The following is a 19,467-nucleotide window of genomic DNA, read 5'->3' as shown; positions in this document are numbered from 1 at the left end:
AATGATATGCAGAAGGGTATAAAAAGTTATATGAGCCTTTTTGCAGACGATGCAAAGTTAATAAGAAAAGTGAGGACGGAGGAAGACTGTGAAGAACTGCAAAAAGACCTGGACAGAGTGTATAGATGGAGCCAGGTATGGCAGATGGAATTTAATGCAAACATATGCCTTGTTATGGAAATGGGAAAAAGTAAAAAAAAGGCCAAGGAAAACATACAGGACAGGAGAAGAAAACTTGAAGGTGGTTCATAAAGAAAAAGATTTGGGAGTAACGATGCAAGACACACTATCCCCAGAAAAGCACATAAACAAGCTGTTTGGAGAAACCTGCAGGATGATGCAAAATATAAGCATATCATTCCATTTTATGGACAAAGAAATTATGAAGAAAATAATAACAAAATTGATAAGACCAAAACTTGAATATGCTGCAGTTGTATGGTCGCCTCACAAAAAGAATGATATCAGGAAGTTGGAAAGGATACAGAGAATTGCAACTAAAATGGTCCCAGAACTCTCGAATATGACGTATGAAGACAGATTGAAGGAGATGAAATTGACGACACTGGGACAAAGAAGGGAGAGAGGAGATCTGATCACGCTGTATAAGTTGGTAAATAAGTTTGATGAGGTGGATAGAGATGATCTCTTCTCAACTGCGAGAATGCAGAGGCTGAGAGGACATGGAAAAAAAAAAATAATAAAGGAACCTGTTTGAGTGACTTGAAAAAGTATAGTTTTCCACATAGAAGTGTTAACACATGGAACAGCTTGCGGGAAGAGGTGGCGGAGGCGAGCAGTGTCCACCAAATGAAGGAAAGGCTGGATGAATGTAGATATGGAGACGGGACTATTAGAGCTTAGCTCGTGCCCAGTAGACTACAAATAGGTATACACACACACACACACACACACACACACACACACACACACACACACACAGACACACTTAATTATTTGATTTCATCATTAACATTTTTTACCATTAACTCACAAATAATTATAATCTAAACTCTGTTGTTCTCAGAAATCTACAAACCCAGTCTCTATGGAGCACTACTATATAATGCCACAACACACAAGCTGGACAGTCTAGTATCAACTCTAACATCAGCAGACATGGAGGTTGACTCATACTCTGGCAACTATTCTGACCTGGTTGAGGAACAGAATTGTATGGGGTCCTTTGATGTCAAGAGCTTCCCAATGCAAACCAGGTTTGTTGGTGTCTATTTACGAGAATCTGGAACGGCTATCATTTAATAAATATTATTTGATATGTACTACTTGTTCAGATAGAAGTTGATCATCCTAGAATTTATAAAACTTACCTCTTCTTGCAAAGATTTGAGCAGTGGTGGACACGGTTCCGATAATCCATTAACTGCTAATTAGCGAACTAAACATTTTTATTAGTGATAAGCATTTTTGCTAATGTTTGAAACAGTTAGTGGACAAATTAGCTTCCACTAAATGTGAGTCCTCCTCCACTAGCTTTAAATTTAAGTCCACTAAAAATTCATACAGGTTTGTTCTTGTCCTTTAACCCGCAAACTGCTGTACGCCTTCTGGGCGGCTGAGCGGTAAGCTGCTGTAAGCCTTCTGGAAGCGGGCTTTTCAAACAGGCGCCAAAAAGTTTCCGCCGCGGCTTCAGATACTGCCAGAAAAACATTTTTGTGATAGAAAAATCTAAGAAATATGCAGGATACAACACATTTCGAGCTACAGATATGTGTATTGTAATATTTATGACACGTTTATGTAACTTAGATATCATTTATTGAAGGTCAATCTCTCGCTGATATAGCCGCCCTAGGCGACGCACTCAGAATCTCAGTCCCGCAGCTTACGGGTTAAGGGTAGACACAGCACTTTTGGGTAAATTATGCCTTAAAGTAGTGTAATTGGACAATTATTAGGGAAACTTTTTGGTATTTTAGGTTAATGCATCTTCCATTTCCAACTCTTTGAACTCGGGTTTTAATAACAAAAATTCGATATTTTCCACCTTACAAGAAATAAACTTGAAATAATAAAAATAAGTGTCAGTTATCGAAAAAAGTAAAAAATGCATAAATTCACGGGAAATCTTTGGTAAAATATATGGATTTAGGATAAACTGGAGGGTTCTTTCTCATGTTGTTACTTGTTGGGCTCTTTGTTCAGTTCAACTGCGACGTTGTCACCATGTAGTCGTGTTCATTATTGCTGCCTGGGTTATTGTTATCGACATCATGGAAGGTGACCCGAGTGAGGACATTTTTGTTCCATAATGTAAATCCACATATATAAAAAAGTTAGCAGTTAGCAGTTAGCGATAGCGTCCACTAACTTCCTTATCAGTTTAGCGGTTTAGTGTAAGCAAAGCTAACTTTTTATTTAGTGGATTGCCAGTAAGTGAAGCTAACTTTTCGGTTAGCGGTGCCCACCACTGGATTTGAGAGGTTATTATAAAAGCGAAGGTTAGTAAGGCAGTTGGTGATGGCAACATAAATAAGTTGTTGAGGGTTGGAGAGGAGGTAAAAGCTTTGAAGTCATGATGACTAAAGTGTTTGATGTTCTATCTATCTATCACTAACCCTCTGACACCCTGCTTCTGCACAGAAACTTCACCCAAGGTGCTGCCTATGGCACAAATGTTGACTTAATGTCAGAAATCAAAACAGGTAAGAAGGCCCTAAGGCACTATTTTCCTTGATCTTTTCTGACCTCAACACCCCTCCGCTTAGGTAATAGCCCCCCCCCTGTAATCTCGTCATAAAGACTACATTTGCCACATTATCTTGTATCATTGTCACATTATCAGTATCTTCTGTATATATTTTCCTTCACATTTTGTTTGCCATACTTCAGACATTTCTATCTATCTATATCTCCGATATCCTGCTCCCTCACAGGAACTTCCCTCCAGGGGGTGGCCATGGCAGAAAAGTTACCATCTCTTACTGTTCTGGCACTCCCTCTTAGCACACTCAATCTTGCTACTTCCAACTCTCTTGCTCCAATACTCGCTCACCCTATTGGTCCACTTCACAGGTGGTCTTCCCTTGACACCCCCTCCCTCAGTCCTGACAGGACTGAGTTGCCTTGGAACGGTGCTAACTATGAGTTAAGGGGCAATGAAAATCATTAGGAAGAAACTGCAGTGTTCTATTTATGGCATTCTTGGAATTTAAGGAGGTGCATGTTAACCTCCTTCATTCCCTAGTTGGGAGGATGTAACAAAATGGGTTTTTTTCTCAACAGACCGGAAGACAGAGCAAATGTGAGGCTACGCTTCAATGACTCATACATGCATTCCATTCCCATTCTCGTGAACCTCCTCAACAATGCCATTATGAGGTAACATTATTTACTAGAGTTCCCTAGTAATTTTTAGATAAATATGAAACTATGTAATGTTTATAGATTTGTTTTCTTTTAGTTCTCATATTATAGTGAGAATTTGTCTATGCCTACATTGACCTTTTTTCCCTAAATCTTATGAGTGATGGTCTACCTTTCTGTTTATTTATATTTATACCCTAATATAGGTTCCTGTTCTTTACTCATCATCAACATATAACCCCATTGCTCACAAAGACAGAGTAGGATGTTGAAAAGCCTATGTTACCATTCTGATTTTTGGTGAACTGATATGCTGGTGGTATTTTTACTAATTCTACAGAGACTGTGACTCAGCAAGCACCTTGTATTTATGTATCTACTAAATCCTTGTTACAAGTCTTGTGGTATTCAGTATTTTTTTTTTTTTTAGGAATGTAGCATGATCATATAGCAGGGAATGCCTCTACGCTTGAGTTTTTACCCCTCTTAAGAATAGATCAGTCTTCCTTTTCTAGAGTATCAGTGCTTTTAACCCGGTAGCGTGGGTATTATGTTTCTTAATGGTCCCTCCAAGCGAGAAAAATGAGAAAAAATCACCCCTCACACAAACCATTTCATAATATATATCAAAACATCTGTGATCAGATTTTGTATCATTTATTTTAGTGGGTTTAAATCATGGCACAAATTTGGCCCGTCGCTGCTACACGGTAAAGCCACAAATTTGGCCTGTCGCTGCTACCAGGTTAAGTTTTTTGAGTGAGCAGTGAAACAATATTTCAAGAGAGTATGCATTTCTTTATATTTATGATATTTTTGTTAACTTTCAGTTCCATCACAAAGGGTGATCCCATCCAGGTATTCAGCCACCCCCTGCCCATCACCACAGACTCTATAGAGTTTGATGTGTCTTCCTTCATTGCACCAATGATGATTGGCTTTGCTTTCACTGTCATTCCTGCTGGCCTCACCATGGACCTGGTGCAAGACAGAGAGGTATGTTGGAAGGGTTGATGGAATTACGAAAAATTCATATAAATTGTTGACAAAGATCACAGATTAACAAGATGTAAGATCTAAAAATGCAGATTGATAAGCAGGATATATGAGAAAATTTAAATGGACATAATAAAAGAATGTGGTTTCATGTCATGACAACCCCATAAAACATTTAACTACTATAAATGCAGGAAATTTTTAATTGATACTGGTATAAAGTCAGGGCACTGAATAAGGAACACACCTAAATTGTTAAAGGTGAGAGATGTACTCCATTATATTGTCAAACTTGTCATTAGTTAATTATACATAATATAGTGAATCTTCTTATTCCTTGCCTGTTAATATGCCTTCATTGTGGTTACCTTATGTGAGATTCTGTCAGTTTAATCACGGGTCATGCTTTGTGTAAAACATAGCCAAATTTGAAACACCAAGTGAACCTAGAAACAAATCTACTATCAGCAAACCAATAACCTTTAAGAGTATAGGAGGACTTACATGATAACAAATGTTGGTAATTTAACATTGTACTTGATGTGCAGATACATTGTTACTACACTTGCTGGGAAGGTGACAACTGTCTATTATTGGTATATCCATTTACTGCACTGAAGTGCATAATGGCTTAACTTTGGAGATGTGTTGAGAATCTGAATAATATAAGTCAAGTGCTTGTTATCTGTCACTCAAACTGAACCTGCATAAAACTGAGGAAAACCTGCAGTGTGACTGTGAGTTTCCTTCTTGACAACTTCATAATATCTTTTTTTCAGTAGCATGTAATTTATTCCATCATCCTCTTCTTTCAGATTAAGGCAAGGTACATGCTGCGACTGAATGGTGTTGGGTTCCACCTTTACTTCTCATCATATCTCCTAATGATGATTGCCATCTACATGGTGTCTTACATCGGCCTACTTATCATTATTGCTGCCTTTGGTGTTAAGTCACTTATCATTGGCCCAGCTTTTGGCACTCTGGCCATCCTTTACTTACTTTACATACCAGCTGCCATACTCTTCTCAGCTGTCATGAGCTACATATTCGATAAGTCTGAAACTGCTCGTCAGTTTTACCCAAGCATGGTCACAACACTTGGGTTTGTAACATACACAGTTGTGTCACTTATTGACATGCTTGTAAAAAGTGAGAACACAAATCCAGCCCAAATCTTACACGTTGTTTTAACCGTAGTTTGTCCTCCTTACATACCTTTTGGGTTGATGTACTACATAAACAAAGTGTACATAACATGCTCATTAACTAACAGTTGTGAAAGACTCACTGTAAGGGACTACATGACAATAGAAATTATTGTCTTGTTTGTGGTGACAGTCATTAGCATTCCCTTCTGGTACTTGTTGCTGAGAGTGGCAGACACTGTCAAGCTTGGAGGCAGCTGGCGCACAGCTCTGTGGATGGATGTGAGTATTTTGCCGTACTTATGTGTCATCTTTCATAAAGGTCCTGTGATTTTGTTTTCATCCTTATCATCTTTTGCCATTAATCCAGCTCTGCCAAATGCTCTAATTTCATCTCCACCTGGTCCTCTGCCCTGACTTCTTCAATTTCTGGGCTGCCACTCTGATACTTTAGTTGTTCATTTGCTATCAGTTTTGCCCATGATTAGACCTGCCCAACTCCATTTCATATTCTTGATGGTCATTTAAATATCTTTTACTTTTGTCTGTCCTCTAATCATGATGCTTGTTTCCTGTCTCTTCATATTATATCCAGCATTTTTCTCTCCATTCCTCTTTGTGCTCATCTTTGCTTTCTCTTATTATTTTGCAAGATTCCCAAGTTTATAAATCGTAGTCAAAGGAGCACCTCAAGGGCAAAAACAAATGAGAAAAAAGCCTGCTACAGGCTGCTACTTGATCAGTTTCTTTACATAAATTCCCATTGTTTGTAATCTATTCCAAGATGGCCAACTGCTATTTCACTAGCAGTTTTGGTCTTTACTTTGGTACTGAATTCACCCATGGATATTGAAAGCTGGTTTTCATGTTTTTTTACTACACAAGATATATCAGTCGGGCAGTACTATGAATGCATCACCCGTCCTAACTTCTGAGACCTGTGACGTCCCACTGTATTACACATGTTTTAGTTCTTCTGGCAATAGAGCCAATTCAGTATAGTATTCATCAACTCCCTCATAGTAACAGTCTGAGAATTCAACCTGTATTAGTGTGAAAGCTGAAGGTGGGTAGTTAAAGCCCATTTATTTTTATACTAATTAGTAACAGCTGGTACTTAATGGTAGGATGGAAAACTTGAATTGAGTATCATCAGTCTAGTCATAGTATCATTACAGCAATCAGTATAACTTTAGCTGTTCCCTTCTTAATGGAAAATGTTCTGAAATTTTACAGACCAAGAAAAAAACTGCAGGTTTGAATCTGTTGGAAGAAAGAGGAGTGGCTGGAGCTGAGGGGGAGGATGAAGATGTGAAACAGGAGAGGAAAAATGTATGTGCTGCACTTATGGAGAACTCCTTTTCATCCCCAGTCCTCATATATGTAAGTAATTGAAATCTTATGTATATAAAGAGAAACTTTGCAAATGTGTTGGGGGATGAATTTAATCTTGGAGCCATAATGTATATTTTTAAATTCAAAATTCTATTAATTGCTTAATATAAATAGGGTGGCTTGTTCCTTTTGTTTCTGTTGTACATGAAAAATTGTGTGTTCCAGGATCTTGGCAAATTGTACAAAAAGAAGGAAAATGGAAATAATAATCCTTGCAAAAAAAATAAGGAGGATGAATCCTTCCCTGCCCTGAAGAGTGTTTCATTTGAGGTGAAGGCGAGTCAGGTGTTCGGATTGCTGGGTCCAAATGGTGCTGGAAAAACAACCACTCTAAGCATCATGACAGCTGAAGAGACCCCGTCATGGGGAAGAGTAAGTAGAATTAGCACAGATGCCAAGAGGAGATGCTTTACTTTTCATAACCTTGATCCCAAGGATGAAAACATCAAAAGGGGAAACAAATATAGTAGGATCTTGCCAATAACAACTTTCAAAATATAATTTTTGACAATTACTGCAAGTTAGAATAGATAACAATTTTCCACCACTAATGTTTGGATTTTTCCAACTTGTGTATGATTTTTCACCAGTTCTGTGATAGTTTCCCCAGGTACCTATTTATAGGAAAGCTATTATAGCTGTCCTATAAATAGGTACCTATTATAGCTGTCCTATAAATAGGTACCTATTATAGCTGTCCTATAAATAGGTACCTATTATAGCTGTCCTATAAATAGGTACCTATTATAGCTGTCCTATAAATAGGTACCTATTATAGCTGTCCTATAAATAGGTACCAATTAGAAGATGGTGCCACTATAAACACTTGCCTGCGCCATGACGGGCTGGGGTCGAATACCATCCAGGCCCCTCAAACAAGCCTACCGGCGCAATAGGCGGAGACGTAAAAAAAAAAAAAAAAAAAAAAAAAAAATAGCTGTCCTATAAATAGGTACCTATTATAGCTGTTCTATAAAAAGGTACCTATTTATAGGACAGCTATAATAGGTACTATCATAAGCATTGCTCCTCGGGACACAAAATCGCCAGAGACGAAATTTGGCAAGGTCACTTTTCCTCCCCCTCTGTCCCCCTGTCCCTCCTTATGTCCCTGGGGATGGGAACTGTCAGGTGAGTCCAGGTATGTGTGTGTGTGTGTGTGTAGGAGAGAGAGATTTACATAGATAGATTTACATAGAAAATCAGACCACACAGACCCCATGGTCCAGACTTGGTGGTCTGTCCTTAAACCTAAGTGATTTTACATTAATCAGAAGACTCCAAAACGTTGCATTTCTACTCTAGTTGATATTAAGTTGAAGGAAGTGACGGTCGAGCTTATTTTTGAAGGAGTCAATCATGTTACACTGGACCACTGATGGTGGGAGCTTATTCCATTCTCGCACTACAACGTTAGTGAAGAAAAATTTGGTGCAGTCTGAATTTACTTGTCTACATCTGAGTTTTACGCCATTGTTCTTCGTGCGCAAAGTGTCATCGATCATAAACAATGTTGATCTGTCTACATTCGTGAAACCATTAAGTATTTTAAAACATTCGATCAGTTTTCCTCGGAGGCGACGTTTCTCAAGAGAGAACATGTTAAGGGTAGAAAGCCTTTCTTCGTAGGATTTGTTGTGCAAGGAAGGGATAATTTTCGTTGCCCGACGCTGAACACCTTCTAATTTGGCAATATCCTTTGCATGGTGGGGAGACCAAAACTGTACCGCATATTCCAAGTGGGGTCTGACTAAACTGTTGTAGAGCGGCAGTATTACATCTTTATTCTTAAATAAAAAGTTTCTTTTAATGAAGCCCAACATTCTGTTCGCTTTATTTGCTGCATCGATGCATTGCTGTGAGAATTTGAGGTTTGACGCGATTTTGACCCCAAGTCCTTGACGCATTGAACGCTTTTGAGTTTAACGCGCATTTCGTAATCAAACTTCTTATTCCTCGTTCCAACTTGAAGGACCTGGCACTTGTCTACGTTAAAGGGCATCTCCCATCTATCCGACCAAGCTGAAATTTTGTGCAAATCCTCTTGGAGGCTTTGCCTGTCTTCATCAGTGAGAACCGAGTTACCAATCTTTGTGTCGTCTGCAAATTTACTAATGCGGTTATTGAGTCCAACATCCACGTCGTTGATGTAAATAATGAAGAGCACTGGGCCAAGAACCGAGCCCTGAGGGACGCCACTAGTGACCGGCGCCCACTCTGAGTTAAATCCGTCAATCACTACTCTTTGTTGTCTGTTGCTCAACCAATTCGCGATCCATTGGTTTACCTGACCGTCAATACCTATTTGCTTTAATTTGTAAAGTAATTTATGATGCGGGACTTTATCAAACGCTTTCTGGAAATCAAGATAGACTACGTCCAGTGATTTGGTTACGTCATAAACAGTGAAGAGGTTGTTATAAAAGGTTAATAGATTTGATAGGCAGGATCTTTTGTTTCGGAAGCCATGTTGTGAGTCCCCAATTAATGAGTGGCTTTCAAGGTAACTCACAATTTTGTCTCTAATTATGCCCTCAAGTAGCTTACCTACAACCGAAGTTAGACTAATGGGCCTGTAATTACCTGGTACTTTTTTGTCTCCTTTCTTAAAAATCGGTGTCACGTTAGCCTTTTTCCAATCTGAAGGGACAATGCCTTGTCGCAAGGACATATTGAATACGGTTGTGAGGGAGGAGAGTATTTCGCTCTTTGTTTCTTTCAGCAGAGTTGGATATACTTTATCAGGTCCAGGACTTTTATTTGTTTTAAGTGATTTGAGGGCTTTAAGGACTTCATCGGGTTTTATTTCAAAGTTAGACAATGCATGCTCGGGATTTACATTAGTACTGGTGTTGGTGGTGGTGGTGGGAGGACTGTTATTATTAAACACCGAGGAAAAGTAATTATTTAATAGGTTTGCAACGTGTTGGCTGTTAGTCACTAGTGCACCGTCGCTGTTTGTTAAAGGTCCAATTCCACTTCTGATTGCCTTTCTGTTGTTTATGTAACTGAAGAAGGATTTCGGATTATTTTTACAGTTGGCTGCAATATTTTCTTCATATCTACGCTTTGCCTGATGCACTAATCTTTTTACTCGTCGCCTTGCATCATTGTAAAGTCTAATGTTTTCGGGCGTGCTTTGGTCTTTCTTTAACCTGTAAGACAATTTTCTCTCCTTGACTGAGTGTTTAATTTCGCTATTAAACCAAGGTGGACGGGTCTTAGTGTTAATTCAGTTCTAGCACAAGGGGACAAATGTGTCCTGCTGAGTGAGTGAGTGATTTTTAAAGTTTAGCCAGGCGTCCTCTGCATTGCCGTCATCTGATAGTTGCATATCTATTAGTTTTCGTCGGATTTCTACGAAGTTGGCTCTTTTGAAATTGGGCACCTTAACTTTATTTTCAGTCACCGATGTTTGAGCTCTAATGTCAACGCGCACTAGTTTATGATCGCAGGAACCGAGGTGTTCTCCTACCGTGACATTACTGACTAGGTTATCTTGGGTCGCTATAACAAGGTCAAGTATGTTATTTTGTCGAGTTGGTTCAGAAACCATTTGGCTTAGATAATTTTCTTCTAGAAATTCGATCATTCTATGGGACTCACCTTCTGTACCCGACAGTGTCGCCCAGTCGATATGGGGGAGTTTAAAGTCTCCTAGTATCAGTGAGTCGCTGTTATTAAGTGACTGCCTTAAGACGCTGTACATTTCAAGATCGCCATCAAGTGATTGCCCCGGAGGCCTGTAAGTGACAGATATATTTAAATTGACTTTTGCAATGTTTACTTGCACGCACAAATGTTCAACGTTACTGTTTCTTGGTGTTTTGTCAGTAGGTTGCAAGTAGCTTTTGACAAAAAGGGCGACACCACCCCCTCTACGGTTTACACGATCATTGTTGAAGAATCTGTAGCCATCTATGTTGTATTCGGAACTTAAATCAATATTAGTGGTGTCGATAAATGTTTCGGTTATAGCAATTACGTCAAAGTTTTCTGTCAGAGCAAGACATCGCAGTTCATAAAATTTGTTTCTTAGGCTACGCGCATTGAAACTAAGGACTCTTAGGTTATCTTGAAGCTTGGTAATAGAGGTACTGGAGGGTTCAATGTTACGAGTCTGTTGCGGTGTATGGTGTCTATTTACACAGGCGGGATGGAAGGACGTGGCTGAGAGTCGTTTTTTGTTGTTCGGGCGTTACGTCTGGCGTTGTTGAGGAGCCTTCGAATCTGGCTGCTCGATGGGGACAGGTGTATGCCGTCCCTTTGGAAAAGTTTACTCTGGCCGTAGAAATGGTTCCAGGCGTTAAAGAACTCGACGTCAAGTTCTCCGCAGAGAGTCTGTAGGCGGTTGTTGAGGCTGAAGGCCTTACTGTAGAAGTCGCCCTCATCCCATGTCCGTGGTAGAATTCCTGAAATCAAAATATTAGGGGATTTAGACTTATACTGCTGGATGAGCCTACGGTACTTGTCCAGCAGTTCCTCAGACCGGTCGTGGTGACGTCGTTTGTACCTGTGTGGAGAACAAAGAGTGAGTCATTAGAGGCATCTGCTGTGTCCAACAGGAGATCTTCTTGCGAGTGATCGTCCTGAGAAGAAGAAATGAGAAGTTTCCTGTGCAATCAAAAACATTCTTTAGCGCCATCTTGGTAAGGAGGAAAGAGCAGTGAGTAGTGTTTATCTATATATTTGCTTTGCTTTTGCTTTTAAATGAGACAGAGGGTCGTGAATGGCGAAGAAAGAACAAGAGAGAGAGAGAGAGGGAGATAGAGGGAGTGGGAGGGAGGAAAGGGGAAAGAGGGCGAGGAGAGGGAGGGAGAGAGAGGAGGGAGAGAGAGGGAGAGAGAGAGAGAGGGGGAGTGGAGAGAGGGGGGGGAGGGGGGGGAGGGTAGAGAGGAGGAGGGGGAGGAGGAGGCGGGGCGAGAGGAGAGGAGGAGAGGGTGAGAAATGAGAGGGAGAGGGCTGTGTCTCTGAATCTAGTCAGGGTCAAGGTCTCTGAGGGAACTCGCTCTGGTCCTCGTCCAGGAGTGGCGTCAGTGGAATCTGGAAATATATAAAGAATGTGTCGCTGTTTGTGTATATGTGTAGTTTGACCTCTGGAGTGAGAGCAGAGGCGGAGAAAGAAAGTAGAAAGTAGAGGATAAAGGAAGGAGGAAGGGGAACTGGAGAAATGAGGAAAAATCTTCTTTTATTATCATATTATTATTATTTATATTATATTTATTATTATTATTATTATTATTATTTATTATTATTATTTATTATTATTATTATTTATATATATTTTGGTAATTTTTTTAATAATATTATTTTTTTTATTATTGTTTATTACTATTATTATTATTATTATTATTATTATTATTATTATTATTATTATTATTATTATTATTATTATTATTATTATTATTATTATTAGTAGTAGTAGTAGTAGTATTAGTAGTAGCAGTAGTAGTATTTATATTAATAATAATAATAATAATAATAATAATAATAATAATAATAATAATAATAATAATATTATTATTATTATTATTATTATTATTAATAATAATAATAATAATAACAGGAATATTAATTATTATTATTAATATAGTAGTAGTATGTTAAAGATTACGGTAATAAGATAATAAATAAGCATCGATTCTCTCTCTCTCTCTCTCTCTCTCTCTCTCTCTCTCTCTCTCTCTCTGACTGAGTGAGTGTTTGGGAGTGTGTGTGTGTGTGTGTGTATGGGGGGTGTCTGATTGTGTTATCCTCCTCTTTCTCCTTATTTTTTATTTCCCTTTTTCAGTATGCTCAGGTGCGTCCGCCCATCATTTCATTTATTGTCAAAGGCAGAATAGGAGATCAGAGAGAGAGAGAGAGAGAGAGGCGGAAAACTTTCCTAGTTCTAGCCCACTAATTAGGGAAGCGAGGAGGAGGAGGAGGAGGAGGAGGAGGAAGAAGAAGAAGAAGAAGAAGAAGAAGAAGAAGAGAAAGAGGATAGGGAATAAGAGAGAGAAATCATGAAGGTAATGATATTGATAGTGATGCCGTTCTACTACTACTACTAAAAATAATAATAATAATAATAATAATAATAATAACAATAATAATAATAATTATAATAAAACAAAGAAGAAGAACCCTTCCCTCCTTCACTCCAATTCTCCTTTCCTTTTAATCCTCTTGCATACTCTCTCTCTCTCTCTCTCTCTCTCTCTCTCTCTCTCTCTCTCTCTCTCTCTCTCTCTCTCTCTCTCTCTCTCTCTCCTACACACACACACACACACACACACACACCTGGACTCGCCTGACAGTTCCCATCCCCAGGGATATAAGGAGGGACAGGGGGACAGAGGGGGAGGAAAAGCGACCTTGCCAAATTTTTTCTCTGGCGATTTTGAGTGTCCCGAGGAGCAATTTATAGGACAGCTATAATAGGTACCTATTTATAGGACAGCTATAATAGGTACCTATTTATGGGACAGCTATTATAAGGTAAGGTAAAGTTGGGGGCATACGCTGTAGCAGCGCATGGCCTCAGTGCTCATCTCCGTAACATTGGCCCTTGAGCCTGTGGTGGGAGGGAGCCAATTACCCCGGGACACAGGGCCAGTGTGACATCCAGGTTACCACAGTTTACCTTCCCCAGGTTTCCCCAGGTACCCATTTATTGACCAGCCTGAAAGGGAGGATGAACAGCTGGGTGAGCTGCACGCTGACTGCCCAGGTGGGATTCGAACCCTGGCCCGCGAAGTAGAAGCCAGGCATGCTGACCAATAGACCACGGAGGCTTATACAGCTATTATAGATGTCCTATAAATAGGTATCTATGTATACAACAGCTGTAATAGGAGGAGAAACAGCTGGGTGGGCTGCACACTGACTGCCTGGGCTGGTATCGAACCAGGACCCACGGATTTGTAGCTAGGCATGTGAACCACTACACTACAGATACTTATAATAGAGTATACACATCTAATAACTTGAAAACTTTAAATATAGTTAAATATGTAAGGAGGATACCAGTGCAACAAGGTACTTTGTGTTTATAGAACTTGCACAAAGATATGTTGCAGAGTAGGATGCCACTATGAATGTAACTATTCATCTGATTGACCTTCAGGTACAAATATGTGGAGAGGACATCCAGTCAAGCATGTCGGCAGTGTTCGAGACAATGGGCTACTGTCCCCAGCATGATGCCCTCTGGGGCAACATCACTGTAGCTGAACACATCGCTACTTATGCTGAGATACGAGGCATCAGGAAGGACCAAATCAAATCGTATGAAACCATGTCATTTTTTCTGTCCTATGCCTTTGCTTCTTTCCTTTTGTCATTAAAGATAAAACAAAGTTGCATATAGTCATGAATAGGTGAATATTGTGACAATGATTCTCAGTAAAACGACAAAAAACATCACCCAAAGAAAAATTGAGTTGCTTATGATCATGATTATATGAATATTGTGACACTAATGATTTTTTACAAAATACTTTGGTTACCAAAGGTATTTATATAATTTATTACTGCAGTGTAGCAGGAATGTGGGATGGGACTAATGTTGATTTTCCACCAATAATTGATGCACCCATGGACATAGTCCAAACTTTAAGAAATAACCCCTGTAAGGCATGAACAGCAATTTCAGCCCCTCAAAACAGCTTAAACCATCAAATAGCCTATGCAACACAAAATAACAGTGAAAGCTTACAATGGGTGGTAGCTGGTGACAAAATTAAGCTGGAAAAACCTTTTTCTCTTATGCAAAAGTCAATTCTTGGAATATTTTAGGCTGCCATGAAACAGATTTCCAAATTGAATTGTTGCAAAATTTGATGTGCCACTGTACAATACATTTTTATTTATATTAATACTATTGAAGGCTTAACTTTGCATTTTTTACTGAATATGATTGATTGAAATATGAAAAATGATTATACTAATCCAAGTTCATGAACTATCTTTCCTTGTTATAATGAATTTATCTTATTTTATTAAGTAGCGTAAAAGTGGGAGAGGTAATGCTGTTTTTCCCCACCAGGTTGGTAGACACATATGTAAAGGGCCTTGAAATAGATGAACACAGGAACAAGAAAAGTAAGGACTGTTCTGGAGGTACCAAGAGGAAGCTGAGCTACATTCTTAGCATGCTGGGTAAGCTTACTCTTGAAGTGCTGTGAGGTGAAGTGAATGTCCTATGAGGCTTGAAGGAAGCATGAATAAGCAAGGAATATTAAAGAATGGTTAAGAATGATGCAGGGTTGATAAAAAAAAAAATTATGGCAGTAAATAGTAATTTAGATAGGGATGACCAGCCCCCTTTTCCAGTCAGGAGTAATGGTAACTTTTTATATATATATATATATATATATATATATATATATATATATATATATATATATATATATATATATATATATATATATATATATATATATATATATATATATATATATATATATATATATATATATATATATATATATATATATATATATATATATATATATATATATATATATATATATATATATATATATATATATATATATATATATATATATATATATATATATATATATATATATATATATATATATATATATATATATATATATATATATATATATATATATATATAGGATAGTCTAGACCACATCCAACTTTTGGGTTATGGGGTTCACCTCCAGGTTTGAGCAGCTCTGCACGTGTTACAAACACCAACTGCCTGTCCACCCTCCAACCATACCACAGCCTCCTTACTGACTCTTTCAATAGCTAATTAGGCTTCTACATCTCAGACTACCACCTTGTTTACCTTCACTTTTTCAACATACTTGAGAAACGAGGCAGACAGCAATCTTCTGACAGAATCAGGATGTTCCAGGTCCCCACTCGCAGAACCCACCAAAGGTTTACCCCAGACTTTTTCTTACTTATACTTTGTTTCACTTTTTGAATGACATTTTGTTAATAGGTCGACCAAAAGTGGTGCTGTTGGATGAACCTTCAACAGGCATGGACCCCAAATCAAAACGTTTCCTGTGGAACTCTATCCTTTCATCTTTCCGAGTAAGTGTTGTAGTGACTGATGAGCTAATGTTACATCATCAGTTCTCTTTTTTTGTAATTAAGGTGTTAAAATGTGTGTGATTGAGAATTCATAAACCAGAGTAAAGATCTGTTTATGATGGGATCCTAAAGTTCTTGAGTACCTATCCTTTAATTTCTTTTATTTTCGTTGTGTCCTAGGATGAACGCAGTGCTATACTAACAACACATTCCATGGAGGAGGCAGATGCTCTCTGTTCTTCCATTGGCATATTAGTTCGAGGCAGTATGAGGTAAGACTTCAGAGCATTCTTTCTCTGAATCCAATGATTTAATTTGCTTATAATAACCTGTGATCCATCATCCAAAGGCTTGCTTAAGCACTGTAGATGAATATGCCTCTGAAAAGCCTGGTTCATAAAAGCTTGATTAAAATCATGTAAAATACAACCATACAAACTATAATGGAAAAGAAGTGTACTATATTTAGAGTACTGATGTTTATATCTTAGGATTTTTATTTATTTATTTGTTTATTTTATTTTATTTTATTTATTTATTTATTTATTTATTTATTTATTTATTTATTTATTATTTTTTTTTTTCATGTCCTGGACTATAGCGCCAGTAGGCTTTCTTGGTTGGGTAAATATCATCATGGGTAGCTCTTATGACTAATTCTCTATTTTTAGTAGCTAGGAATGTAATTCAATCGTATACCTTAATAATGATAATAGTAATATTCTTTCTGCTTTGTAAAGTAATTTAGGTATCTCAATAAAGCTTATCAGTGTGGTAGTAAGAAAGAATATGTGCTCTTCTTTAAATATTACAGAAGTAACCAGACACCCTATTGAAATGTTTGACAATGAAATTATAATTATTAATCATTAATTGTACTGATAATGTACTCACTAAAATGAATCCTTGTAACATTGCAGTTTCTTTCCTCAGGTGCATTGGCCCCATCCAGCATCTGAAAAACAAGTATGGTGGAGGGTACACGCTGGAGGTAAAGGTTCAGAAAGAGCGGGCACCACCTCCAGTGTCCCTCGTCAGTGCCAGTGCTTTCCCTCATCCCAGCTCATCAACAAATGAACAACAGTTAGTGATAATTCTAAGATGTGGGGTGACAGTCATTTCTTGGGTGATACCTCTTCAAATATGGTTTTGAATTGCAATTTTTTATATTACAATTCATGTTATTATCTGTAAAAACAGTGCTTAAATCCATAGCAGTCCCAGTTGTTTAAATTAAAAATAACCTCCTTTGTTTGGACAGTTTTTACCAATGTTATATATATGTAGGGTCGCATATATGGGGGTTGTGGCTCAAGGCTTAAGACTAGATGACCTTCATGAGGTCATGCGACGGCACTAGGGTTCAGTATGCCTCACTTGTCCCAGTTATTTAAAAATTACTGTGATACATAAGAAGTCATAGCTTTGGATACAATTCTATTTATGTAAAAACAGTCCCAATATTGTAACCGACCCAGTTGTGCAATTCCTTTGAATTCCAGTTATTCATTTTAACTCCTGGCTCAGGTAGGGTTGTCTGTCTATTTCCTTTGCTGTTGTCAATGTCTACAAAGCAATAATTACTCAATGTATAAGTTTGCATTGTACAACATTGTGATTTATATCACTATGCTTTCTCTTTTTTCTCAGCTTTGTCTTCTCTTTCTTCACTGGCCTTTTTGACTCCCCACTCTGCATTTCCAGGATATTGGGATGAGGATGGTGATTATTATAATGTATGTGTCTGTGCCATATGATGCTTGCAAAACTAACAGACAACTTCTTTTCCCTAGGACGAATAACATGATAGAAGAGGTCCAAACACTGGTCCAGGAAACCTTCCCTAATGCTGTTTTGGATGAACAGTTTGATGAACGACTTATTTACAAAGTTCCTCAAACTGATGTGACTAGTCTTGCTCTCATTTTTGAGACATTAGAAAAAGGTAAGACAAATTTTCTGTATATAATGTTTAAGTAATTGAATAACTAAAGTATAATTAAGGAGTAAATATATTTGATATTTACTTCAATGTGTGATACTGAGATTACTTATGTAATTTTGAAAGTTAGTATTTGACTTATCTCTTCAATTTGCTTTGATGATAGTTAATATTGTCTGTTAAATGTACATTCCATTTATACAAGTCAAAAATAGTCACTGAGTGCCTAGGTGCATGGTGCTGTTGCATGCACATCCACCTAGTTCCAGCAGTTTTACATATTCATGAAAAAAATAAAGTAACTTAAAGAACTGATCTTAGACCTCGTCCTAATTTTGTCAGCATTAGAACATACTGCATCATGCTACCATCACTCTACTTTGAGTGTTTTATGCCAGCCATTCTGTCACTCCAGTCATAATACAATAACATCTAATCTTTCCTTGAGATTTATCTACATCCTCTCACCTCATGGAAAAAAATGGTGTAAGCACATTATAAGCAAAATGGCAGCACTGCTGCCATAAAGTACTTGAGGCAGCCACTTATAAGCATGCTATGCACCATATGTAACATGCCAACAAAATTAAGGAAAAGGCTCTGCCTATCCCTACAAAACCACATACACACAACACACATATGCCATTTTCTCTATTTTCAAATTTTATTAGGTTATGTCAATTTTTAATATCTTAATCCTCATCTGGAGAGGACCAGAAATGTTCACAGGCTGCACATCACTGCTGGTGACAGTCCACCAAAGAATGTCTTGATAACACTTAAAACATTTTTTAACAAAGTTTTGCAAAATTTGGAAATTTTCTTTGTATTGTTAGTTCTGTGATGAATCCAATATGTAATATACTGCCCCAGGAATCTTCACTTCATCTTGCATCCCACTCCTCTCAGTGCAGCTCTTTACAATTTATGTCACCTACCAAGAATATGATGTCACTTTTCTAAATCACTTTCCGTAAGAGTCTGGCAATATCTGACAGCATCTCCTGGTATTCAGCTTAATTCTATCCCCTTCACTTTGCAGGGAAACACGGTGATGTAATGTCTCTCTTGTCTCTTCTCCTGAGTATTTGGCGACTTTCCCCTTGCAAAATTATTGATTTCTAGCCTAGCAGAGATTAAGTGATCTAGGTTAGCATATGCCACTTTATTTTATTTTATTTTTTTATTATATTTTTTCATTGTTGTCTACTCTGGTCTTCTTACTTCCTCTTTCCACCAGCTTCACTTCTAGACCTTTGGATCCATAACTCTCAAATAGAACCTTGGCTTCCCTTCCTTTTTTTCTCTGCTCATTTTCTCCTCAGCTTCCTTGACTAGCTCTTAAACCATAGAATCTTCCTTGTTTGTGTTTCCTTATCCAGACTTCTTGAGCCTCTTGCTATTCTTTTAGTTTCCATGCTTTGTTGATAATCTCATTTACCTTGTGACAAACTTAATACTTCTTCCATCCCCTTTTGAGCCTTGTTGAAACACTCCATGACTATTGGTGCTGTACTCAGCCAATAACAGTTCTCCTACCCATTCCGTTCTTGTCAGCATCATAGGTTTTCATTCAATCCTGTAATTATCTCACACTTC

The 19,467-nt window shown here is 37.9% G+C and overlaps 1 protein-coding gene across 7 annotated transcripts in view; it reads left to right on the top strand.

The window, feature by feature from the left end:
- LOC126999980 (cholesterol transporter ABCA5-like) overlaps nucleotides 1–19,467 on the top strand; it is a 50,756-nt gene that overhangs the window by 25,705 nt on the left and 5,584 nt on the right. For 6 of the 7 annotated variants that reach the window (XM_050863313.1, XM_050863316.1, XM_050863315.1 and 3 more), the window contains exons 21-32: nucleotides 1,028–1,217; nucleotides 3,247–3,342; nucleotides 4,158–4,323; nucleotides 5,139–5,753; nucleotides 6,708–6,854; nucleotides 7,032–7,238; nucleotides 13,975–14,135; nucleotides 14,896–15,008; nucleotides 15,832–15,926; nucleotides 16,107–16,198; nucleotides 16,860–17,009; nucleotides 17,720–17,871. In XM_050863313.1, coding sequence (XP_050719270.1) covers nucleotides 1,028–1,217; nucleotides 3,247–3,342; nucleotides 4,158–4,323; nucleotides 5,139–5,753; nucleotides 6,708–6,854; nucleotides 7,032–7,238; nucleotides 13,975–14,135; nucleotides 14,896–15,008; nucleotides 15,832–15,926; nucleotides 16,107–16,198; nucleotides 16,860–17,009; nucleotides 17,720–17,871 — 2,184 coding nt within the window. Of the gene's footprint in view, nucleotides 1–1,027; nucleotides 1,218–2,604; nucleotides 2,667–3,246; nucleotides 3,343–4,157; nucleotides 4,324–5,138; nucleotides 5,754–6,707; nucleotides 6,855–7,031; nucleotides 7,239–13,974; nucleotides 14,136–14,895; nucleotides 15,009–15,831; nucleotides 15,927–16,106; nucleotides 16,199–16,859; nucleotides 17,010–17,719; nucleotides 17,872–19,467 lie in introns of those variants that run through there. The other variant, XM_050863319.1, reaches the window with a different exon arrangement.

This window comes from Eriocheir sinensis, chromosome 17 (assembly GCF_024679095.1).
Source record: "Eriocheir sinensis breed Jianghai 21 chromosome 17, ASM2467909v1, whole genome shotgun sequence".
Classification (NCBI taxonomy): domain Eukaryota; kingdom Metazoa; phylum Arthropoda; class Malacostraca; order Decapoda; family Varunidae; genus Eriocheir; species Eriocheir sinensis.
Note: the sequence above shows the minus strand (reverse complement) of the source record. Positions and strands in the feature narration are given on the sequence as shown.